Here is an 11,141-nt window from a genome sequence, read left to right on the forward strand (position 1 = left end):
ACCGCTCTGAGAGAACTTGTGACTGGCCCAGAGTCACACCAGAGGCTGCATGTGGAGGCGTGGGGAATCAAACCCAGTTCTCCCAGAGTCCGTGCTCTTAACCACTACACCAAACTGTATGTAGATAGCTGAAATATATTTATATTTTACTGGAACAAACAATTAAAATTAGAATCTTCCTCTGAAAATCATACCTGTATTACTATTTTTTTTCATTTTTATTTTGTAATTCAATAGTATTTTTAGAAACTTACTGATAGCGGTTTCTGTCCTTCAAGGAATTTCTCCTAAAATTTCCATCATCATATTCAATAAAGCTGTCTTCTCCATCTTCAGATTCCAAGCTGCGGTTACAACTCCGAATGGTTTGGAAGATGTAGTTAGCTGTTGACTCTTTTTCTGCAGAATGTAAGCCATCTTGACCTACCCGTTGTAAATAGTTATCTTGGCCGCTGTATTCTGCTACAAACTTAAAAAAAAAAAAAAGATGTAGCACTGAGTATTGGGAAATGAGGTTCCCATTGGGGAGAAAAGCAGAATATAAATGAAATAAACAAACCACAATTACATAATAAATACATTTTAGATGAGCACTCCAGACCTAAAAGGTAAAGGTTCCCTTGCTCGAAAGCCAGTCGAATCCGACTCTAGGGTTGCAGTGCTCATCTCCGTTTCAGCGCTGTCCAAAGACATTTCCGTGGTCATGTGGCCAGCATGACTAAACACCAAGGTGCACGGAACGCTGTTACCCACTGAAGTGGTACCTATTTATCTACTTGCAATTTCTTGCTTTCGAACTGCTAGGTTGGCAAGAACTGGAACTAGAGACCGGAGCTCACTCCGTCATACGGCACACTCGGGTCTCGAACTGCTGAACTACCAACCTTCCACAGCCTGCAGTTCAGCATCTTAACCACTTGAGCCTACACAACTGGTAATCAGAATGTGCTAATGAAGCTAAAATAGCACCTTGTACAAGGAAGTCTGGAAAGCTGTTTGCCAAGTAAAGGCCCTCGACAGCCAGTCAATTACTACCATGGAAAATTACAGTCTTTCTCCACAGTGGGGACCAAAGCAGCTTTCATTATTCCCACCTCCTTTTTATCTGCACAACAACCCTGTAAGGTTGGGTTGGCTGAAATACGTGACTGGTCCAAAATCACGCAGTCAGCTTCCACTGCAAGATGGGGATCTGAACCTGGGTCTTGCTAGGGTTCTCAAAGCCCCCCAGGGGGCGGATTTCCCCCCACTTTCAAGGCCCGACTTCCGCCCCGCGCAGAATCGGGCCCAGGGGAAACCCCACCCCCGCGCGTCACCCAGAAGTGACGTCGCACGCTGGGGGCGAGGCCACGCCATTTGAGCGTGCGACGTCACTTCCGGGTGGTGCGTGCACGAGTTAGACGCCAGCCGGGAACCCCCTGCTCCCGGCCAAAATGCATTTGGCAACCTTAGGTCTTGCAGACCCTACTTTGAAGCTCTAACTGCTGCACCTCACTGGCTTTCATAGGGTGGCTGCTGATGAACGGTAGCAAGCAGCTGAGGCTAGGTGAGTCATGCAAATCAGGGGGGACCTGGCAACCCTAGATTACTGCCAGGCCTAGAGTTGCCAACCTCCAAATGGGACCTGGAGACCCCAAGAATTACAACTGGACTCTAGACAGCAGAGGTCTGTCTCCCTGCAGAAAATGGCTGCTTTGGGGGATAGACTCTGTGGCAATATACCCAGCTGAGGTCGCCCCCTTCCCAAACCCATCCCTCCTTAGAGTCCACCGCAAAATCTCTAGAAATCTCCCAGCCTGGCACTGGCAACTCTTGTGAGGCCTGGCCCCAAAGCTCCCTCCCTCCCTCCCTCCCTGAAAGGCCAAAATAGACCTGGAAAGGGCCCTTCCCCCACCCTTTTACTGACAGAGCCAGTTAGAACCCCCCCCCCAACATTCTAATCTCTCACAGTTGATGCCTGAAGCAGATCCCTGCAGAGGCCATTTCAAAAGGTTTTGGGGGGAATTCAGACGTCCCCGAAGGGATTTTTTTAGCTTTTGGATTTTTCTACAAACCCAGAAAGTCTACTGACTATGTAGGAAAAGCTGTTGGGGGAGAGTGAGCCCCCTGTTGGTGGAAATAAGTATCCGTACACACAAAAAAACTCTGGCTAATAGAATAAGGATTGCAGAGAGGAAATTGCATATATACATGTTAATTATGACTGAAATGAACTTGTGCTTATGGAGACAAAAATCACTTTTGCTTTAGCTGTTTCACTTCAGCTTAACTAACTAACTATACAAGCAGTTGCCCCTGTCCTTGACAAAACTAATCTGAAGAAACACCAGTTATTTACTAGGGACTACAAAATCAGGATATTTCACTGAAAGAACATAGTCATTCACTACCCTTTTACTAATACCATAAATAAAGATCTATGAACCCAAGTGAGCTTTGACCTTGGGGGGGGGGAGCTACTTTAGAAATAGAGGGGAGTTTGGAAAACAGTTTATAATGTAGCATGGGAGCAGCTGTTCAAAGCAAAAACAAAATTCATTGAGCTAATATAAGCCCTTGTGGCGCTTACACAGTTATCTGGATCCCAGCCTAGTCTTCAGCACTGGGCCATTAACACAATATGGTTATGTAACTAGAGAAGATGGCTGGAAAGTTGTGGCCCTGCATTCTATAAACTATTTACTATACATTTATTTACTTGCATCTCTGTTCTATATTTACCCAATTATTAACAAAGGCACGAATTACCACAGCGTTTTAAAATATCAGTGCTCACTTTCATTAGCTCACCTCCAGTGTTTCATCCTGAGAGTTGTACTGAGGACAGAGCCTGATGAGGCTTGCAGCACCATCCAAAATTTCACAGAGTTCTTTTAAAAATACACCACAGAAAGGAACAACTTTACAGCCTGGGATATTCAGAGCCCTGTTGATGACTTTTCTATATTCCGATGATGATTCATGCTGTGCCATAGCATCTTTCAAGCTTCGCATTGTTTCAATATCAGACTGGTCCATAAATTGCCACATTTTTAAAACTTTTCTTGATCTGTTTTGAAAAAAGTAAACAAACTTTATACTGAAGTTTAATAGTCCAAATAAGTCACTATATATGTTAGCGCTTTGGTTGACATTGTATGTTGTATAGTTAATTATGAAAATGTGAGGTTTTTATTGTTTTATTGTTTTAGAACTACCAAAGAGACATGCTGCTTTTAAAATAGAGTTGTGGTTTTGCCTTGTTGGCTGTAGGAACTGAAGTGACATTGGGAATTCCTAGTGAACAAGGCTGTGCAAATGGATTCCTTACACCTGAGTTAGACTACTGTAATATGTCCTAAGGGGGTTTGCCTTTGAAAACAGTCCAGAAACCTCAGTCAGCTCAAAGTGCAGCAGCTAGGTTGCAAGGGTATAAATTATTAGAACTACATTTTGCAAGTTCTGAATGTTCTGGCTAGCAATTTGTTTCACAGGACAATTTAAGGCACTAGTTCTCACATTGAGTGCCCTAAACTGTCTGGGATTCGGGTATCTCAAATACCATCTAATCCTACAGCAACCGACCTGGTTATTAAGCCCATCAGACGCCATGCTTTGTGTGTGTCACCCACCTTTTGAAGTGAGATGGGGGCTACCAGAAAGAAAGGTCTTTACCACCTTGGTGTCTTAACCATAGAACTCTCTCCGTGCATCTGTTCTGATGAGTTTTAAGCACATGGTGAAAATATTTTTGATTTTCAGAAGCTTTTAATGCCACCCAATGTGTGTTGGTTGTCTTTTGAGTTCTAATCTGCATGGCTACTAGGGTTGCCAACCTCCAGGTGGTGGCTGGAGATCTCCTGCTATTATAATGGATTTCAGAGAGAGATCCGTTCACCTGGAGAAAATGACCACTTTGGAAGGTGGACTGTACCCCACTGAGGTTCCTCCCATCCCCAAACTCTACCCTCTTAAGGCTCCAACCCCCCAAATCTCCAGGTGCTTCCCAACCCAGAGCTGGCAACCTTAATGGCCACCAATGGTTGCTTTAGTGTTCTTACTTGCTCTTTTATGCTGCACCTCTTGGAATAATGTATTTATTATTTTCATTTTAGTCATGAGGTGCCTTTGGGTAGAAGAGCAGACTGAAAACATTTTAAGCAAACAAACTGCCTACACATACAGAGTTCTTTCTAGCTGCAGCCTAAAGCTTTTTCCTCATTCCAATATAATTTTTCAGATATGCAAACTGAAATATACAGACACTAAAGCTGCTTAACTTTCCCAGGAACTACATAGCCCACAATATCTGTATGTATAGCATGCTGACTGATTACCTAGTGTGTCCAAACTTTTGCTTGATTTTTTTTTAAAACCAAACCAACAGCAAAAGGATGTTATTATTAAACCACAAAGCACAATATTTTTAATGGCTGGCATGCAAATACAAATCAGAATCAGATCAGAGAGCTGAATTTTGGCCAACACTTTCTGTTGCAGATTCTCTTCATATGATTCACTGATGGTAATATGCCCAATATTACAAACCTGGAAGAAGAAGAAAATTCCCTCCAATTATAGAGGACAGAATCAAGTAATCTCTCGGTGACTGCATGAGAGAGGAAAACTGCAACCACGTAAAGCAACCAGTATACTTTTAGGTCTTGCCCGCTTTTACCTTCTCTCTCTCTCTCACTCACTCACTCACTCACACACACAAATGCACATACTTTTTCTAATGTTCTCCCCAGTTATTACAAGGATTCAGGGTACCTGAGTTGTGAGAAACATCCACATACTGAACAATAAACAAATTAATGCTATTCAAAATCATTAATAAGTCTGTTAATGGAGAAACATTTTAAAACATTTTAGGCAGTTAATCAGTTAATTGTATTGGTTTATCTAAAGTTGCACAGCCTTTAAATTAAGGCGTTTTAGTGTATTCTATTTGATAACTGGTGTATTGTTTGCTTTCTAAGTACTGCTATGTTAGTGTTTTCAGTTTAATTTTTTTATCATATAGAAAGATAAATGACATTGTCTCTGCAACATTTGAGGAAAAACCTTTCAGCAAAACATAAAATTTCTTGTGCACATCTTATTTTATTTTCCCAGAGCAGCCATCATAAGTTCACTAGACATGATGTGACATAACTACACTGTTTAGTATGGTGACTGACAGAGTACAGTTCACTGTTTATTTTTAAGAGGACAGCTGTATGTAACAGAAGCTGAAACTGAATCTATGTCCAAGTATCCCTTATTCAAAGAATGAACTGCAAGTACCTGAGCCCTGCCAAGAACTCCATGACAGCATTGTAGTTGCCCATATTCCAGCAGCATTTTGCCACATGTACCACATATGAGAAGACTTCTCGTTTTTCTTCCATAGAACCTGCAGTCAGAATCAGCCACGTCACCCAAGAGCTCACCTTATAAAACATATAATATTTTTTAAAATCAGCTACATTTGCAGCACTTTATTTGTACTAACATTTTTACAACTAATTGAATTAACCAAAATTAGATCAATATACTCTTGCATTTTTTTATTCTAAGCTGGAGGGGAAATGAATACATACATGGCACAATAATATACCATTAATCATACACAATGCAAAGTAGATTGCCTTTTGGCAAGGTTTAAATCAGCTTTACTATTCTTTCACAGCCAAGTCCAATCAGTGAATTTAGTATATGCAAATAAGTTGTGGCTGCTCTCCATCCTCCTGGTGAGAGGCAATATTATTAGCATAGCATACACGGTATAATTTGCTCATGCATATATACAAGTAGCAAATATGCATGAGTACATCAAGCACATCCATGTAACTAGTAATATGTAAAATACTAAATCTAAAAAATATTGCAGATACAGCTGCAAAGCACCACACAGAACTTCTAACTTAATGCATTATTTTATTATTTTTATTTTATTTACTTTATTTACAGCCTGCATTTCTCACTGAGATTCAAGGCAAATTACACAGTGTAAGCAGAATGAAACGTCTACTAATCATTATCATAGGACTAGGACTACAGCAATATGAAACAAGTAAAAGTATTAGACATTTTACGTTAAACAATGCAGATAATGGTATTACATAACTATACACATTGATATCTGTTGTAGTCCTGTCATTATGTGGATACTAGCAACAAGCAGATTATGAACTTATGTAGTTAAGACTTTAAAGGACTAATTCACATTACGGACAAGATGTGCAACAAAACATGAACCTGAGAAAGGTTTTATGAATAACAGGACAAACAACTGATACTGCCGGCTGCAAGAAAAATGCCATAAATCTTATGAGGATCATGCCGGGACAAACTTTGGATCTGATGCAAACACCAAGCTACACTCTTAAGTATACATGCTCGGAAGTAAGTTTCACTGAAATCAGTGTAATTGCCCTAACCCGAAATAACCCTAAAACCTTTTGCTATGATGGAATACCCTGACCTGGACAGGCCAGGATAGCCTGATCTCGTCAGATTTAAGAAGCTAAGCAGGGCTGGCTCTATTTAGTATTTAGATGGGAGACAACCAAGGAATACCAGGGTTACAATGCAGAAGCAGGCAATGGCAAACCACCCCTGAATATTTCTTGCCTTGAAAACCCTATGGGGTTGCCATAAGTTGGTTGTGATTTGACAGCAAGAAAACAAAAAAAATCGAATAAGGTCAGCTTTCTTTCTGAATGAAAATGCAATTAGTAAAAATGTATGAAAGTGGTTTTTTCCCCTCCTTCTGTCATTTTAACAAAAAGTAAATTTTGTTCAGTGCCAGGAGTATTAAAATAAACAGCATTCAAGGTACTGCATGTTAATATTAAAGCTCACAAAACTGTATACATTTTCGCTAACATGCAAAACACATTAGATTGAATGTGTTCTAAAATCCCATGTTCCCCATATTACTGTACTTTCAAGTCCTGTTTCATATTTAGGGTCAGTGAGAACTCACATCTTAATATATGGTTTTGTTTGTGTTCTAAACCTGATCACATATAGACGTCTACTAACAGCCAGAAAATGCTCAGTTTATTTTCCCACAACATTTATTAAAGGAAAAAGAAAGGAAAAGCAATATTTCACATGGACATCTAATTCAAACCAACTGTTCCATTTTACAGTGCAATTCCCAAGGGCTTGGTTTTTCCCATTGTATAAACACTCATCAACATGAGATAATAAATGTGATCTTTGCTTTCCTACGTTCAGTTTCCTCTTTCTTAGGTCCTGAAGGATCTGCATGTTTACGGACATTTCTGTAGTGTCGAGAGTTCTATACAACAGATAAAAATACATTTCCCTTTTTTAAAAAGTATTTTGTGCCCCGCTTATACCTAGTTTTTAGATACAAAACTACGTTTGTAAAGTAAACTGTGAAACGTGTTGAACTAATTGAAAATGAAAAGTCAGATATATTACATACACCATTATGTTATTTTAAGACAATTTGGGTAACAACCTCCTATATTTCTAACTTGTTGACTATTAGAACAGAAAACCCAGTAAAACAAGGTACAAGAAACAGGTAATTAAGCATCTGTTTTCACTCGGAGTTTCAATTTAATTTATCAACTCTAAGGCTGCAAGATGCAAGATGGCAAGAACACACAGAAGAACTATACAAGAAAGACCTCGACATCCTTGACAACCATGACGGTATAATCACTGACCTCGAGCCAGACATCCTGGAATGTGAAGTTAAATGGGCCTTAGAAAGCATTACTAACAACAAAGCTAGTGGAGGTGATGGTATTCCAGCTGAGCTATTCAAAGTCTTAAAAGATGATGCTGTTAAAGTGCTGCACTCAATTTGCCAGCAAATTTGGAAAACGCAACAGTGGCCACAGGATTGGAAAAGATCAGTATACATTCCAATCCCAAAGAAGGGCAACGCCAAGGAATGTTCAAACTATCGCACAATTGCACTCATATCACACGCTAGCAAGGTCATGCTCAAGATCCTACAAGCTAGGCTTCAACAGTACATGGATAGAGAACTGCCAGAAGTACAAGCTGGGTTTCGAAGAGGTAGAGGAACGAGAGATCATATTGCCAACATTCGCTGGATTATGGAGAAAGCAAGAGAGTACCAGAAAAACATCTACTTCTGCTTCATTGACTATGCTAAAGCCTTTGACTGTGTGGATCACAACAAACTATGGCAGGTCCTTAAAGAGATGGGAGTACCAGACCACCTCACATGTCTCTTGAGAAACCTGTATAAGGGCCAAGAAGCAACAGTTAGAACCGGATATGGAACAACTGATTGGTTCAGCATAGGAAAAGGAGTACGACAAGGATGTATATTGTCACCTTGCTTATTTAATATATATGCAGAGTACATCATGCGAAATGCTGGCCTGGATGAATCACAAGCGGGAATTAAGATTGCTGGGGAAAAGATCAACAACCTCAGATATGCAGATGATACCACTCTAATGGCTGAAAGTGAAAAGGATCTAAAGAGCCTCTTGCTCAGAGTAAAAGAGGAGAGCGCAAAAGTGGGCTTGAAGCTCAACATCAAAAAACCTAAGATCATGGCATCCGGCCCCATCACTCCTTGGCAAATAGAAGGGGAAGTCGTGGAAGTAGTCACAGACTTCACGTTCCTGGGATCCCAGATCACCGCAGACTGTGACAGCAGCCATGAAATTAAAAGACGCCTGCTACTTGGGAGGAAAGCGATGGCAAACCTAAACAGCATGATAAAAAGTAGAGGCATCACCCTGCCAACAAAAGTCCGCATGGTCAAAGCAATGGTATTCCCAGTAGTCATGTATGGCTGCGAGAGTTGGACTATAAGGAAGGTCGAGCGCCGAAGAATAGATTCTTTTGAACTATGGTGCTGGAGAAGACTCTTGAGAGTCCCTTGGACTGCAAGAAGATCAAATCAGTCAATCCTCAAAGAAATCAACCCTGACTGTTCCCTGGAAGGCCAGATAATGAAACTGAAGCTCAAATACTTTGGCCACCAAATGAGAAGGGAGCACTCACTGGAGAAGACCCTGATGCTGGGAAGGATTGAAGATCAAAGAAGATGGGGACGGCAAAGGATGAGATGGTTAGACAGTGTCATAGATGCAACGAACATAAAATTGAGCCAACTTCAGAGGACGGCGAAAGATAGGAAGGCCTGGCATGATCTGGTCCATGGGGTCGCGAAGAGTCGGACTCAACTGTGCGACTGAACAACAACAACAAAGGCTGCAACCCTTTGCACACTTAATGCAGGTCCCACAGACACAGGAGTGACTGTGCAAGTTAAGCTCCATTACAATGCCTAATAATAAAATGGCTGCTCCCTGTGTGGATGAGGAAAGCAGCAAAACCAAGACACCAACAGACAAGGGAGTGTTCTCTATATACTCAGGGGAGTCCCCAGATATAGACAAAAATAAAACTTTGTAAATTACTCAGAAGGAGAAAAAAGCAACAAACTGAAAACACTGCCCTGCACCACACCTAACTGCATGCAATGGCTTACATAACTGAATGCTCCTGCACAAAATGAAACACATATCAGTGAGAAAGGAACTAGCCTTTCTCCCCAACACTGCAGACCTGCTGTAAATGGGATATTGGCAACCAATTAGAAGACACCTGTGTGGTGTTCCACAGTCTTGGTAGCACATCAAAACTGGGTTGCTTCTCCTGTACATACAGCGTTAACACACCAGAGATCACTAGCCTAGGCAAGCTCTATGCTGATGTGTGCCACTTGCACCTACTGATGCTACTTTTGTCTAACTTTCATTGGATATAAATGGTAGACACCTGAGGTCATCTATAGAGTTCCTTCTACCTCTCCACATATTACACCCCAGCTTCAATGAGCTATAAAAGGCAATGTCTCAACTCTAACTCCGCATATTTTTTTCTCCATATTAAGGAAACAACCCTAACAGCATTTTCCTGGGGAAAAGTCCCATTGTACAACATGGGACTTACTTATCTGTATACTTGCTTAGAATTGCTCCCTAAACTAGCTTTATACTAGGTAATTCTAGAAAATACCAATTCCTCCTTTCTTTTCCATTCCTGGAGGAGATTATGTTAAATGACCTGTTTTGCACTGCTTTCAGGCCCATTTAATCCTTCCCATATCCACCCTTTCTTCAAAACAAATCTTTGTAGAATGGCAGGTTCTGGTACTTGAGTGTAGTGTATTTTGTTACATTTTTTCAGCAGTTTTGCAGCACTGAGTCAGCAGGATACATTGAGGATGCAGGCGTAACCTCTTATATGCTCCTTATTGCAGGACACACGGATTAAATTGAAAGACCTGTGCAGCTTTTTTATAACTTTGCCTAAACAGAACATAGGATTGTCATGCCAGGATGTGCCTGGCCACTGCTGGGAGCTTTGGGGGCAAGGGCATGAGGGGCACCAGTGTTGTAGGTGCCATGACTTTTCTTCTGGAGAAAAAGTAACATCATGTTCACTTGAAACAAACTTAACAGAAGAGGGAGAGGGAGAAAGAGACTTATAATAACATAACATAAAACTAATATGTTCAGGAGAGAAGCACTGATTGCCTTGCGTTATATTTCACTCACAGGAGAAAGGATACAAAGCCTCTGCTGGAATTATCCACAGAACCCATTTTAAATTCTACACTAAGCAAAAACAAAAGGAGACACACAGCATTGCTTTTGCTAGTTGTCCTGGCAATGTAAACAGAAGATAGAAATACCTACAGAGCAAAAGAGGATGCCTGCTGGTGGAAAGTACTGTCAAGTCACAGCTGACTTATGATGACTCCGCAGGGTTTTCAAGGCAAGAGAGACATTAAGAGGATATGGAAGTATTTTTAAAGTTTCAGATCTTCTCTGGAAGTACCAGTGCTCAACTATTTAATAGGTAAACTGCATGGCAAGGAACTGTAAGGCAAAGGAATGCTTTTCATACTTTCATGTTGTCCTGCGGGGCTTTGTCATCAACCAAAAAGCGGACCTGGCATGCGTGACCGAGACCTGGGTGAGGGAGGGGGAGACGGTGGCTCTTACCCAGCTGGCCCCCCCGGGGTTCCCGGTCCTTCACCAATCACGGACAAAGGGGCGGGGGGGAGGAGTGGCTATGTTCATTCGAGAGGCTTACTCCTTCAGGGCTCTTCTGGCTGTGGAGATCGCGGGCATGGAGTG

At 41.3% G+C, this 11,141-nt stretch overlaps 1 protein-coding gene across 5 annotated transcripts in view; it reads right to left on the bottom strand.

The window, feature by feature from the left end:
- PLCE1 (phospholipase C epsilon 1) overlaps nucleotides 1-11,141 on the bottom strand; it is a 208,954-nt gene that overhangs the window by 62,417 nt on the left and 135,396 nt on the right. For all 5 annotated transcript variants that reach the window (XM_015406644.1, XM_015406647.1, XM_015406646.1 and 2 more), the window contains exons 5-7: nucleotides 5,269-5,414; nucleotides 2,791-3,049; nucleotides 255-469 (exon numbers count right to left, since the gene is read on the bottom strand). In XM_015406644.1, the coding sequence (XP_015262130.1) occupies nucleotides 255-469; nucleotides 2,791-3,049; nucleotides 5,269-5,414 (620 nt within the window). The remainder of the gene's footprint in view (nucleotides 1-254; nucleotides 470-2,790; nucleotides 3,050-5,268; nucleotides 5,415-11,141) is intronic.

The sequence above is a fragment of the Gekko japonicus genome, unplaced genomic scaffold, assembly GCF_001447785.1.
Source record: "Gekko japonicus isolate JY-2015 unplaced genomic scaffold, Gekko_japonicus_V1.1 scaffold165, whole genome shotgun sequence".
Lineage (NCBI taxonomy): Eukaryota > Metazoa > Chordata > Lepidosauria > Squamata > Gekkonidae > Gekko > Gekko japonicus.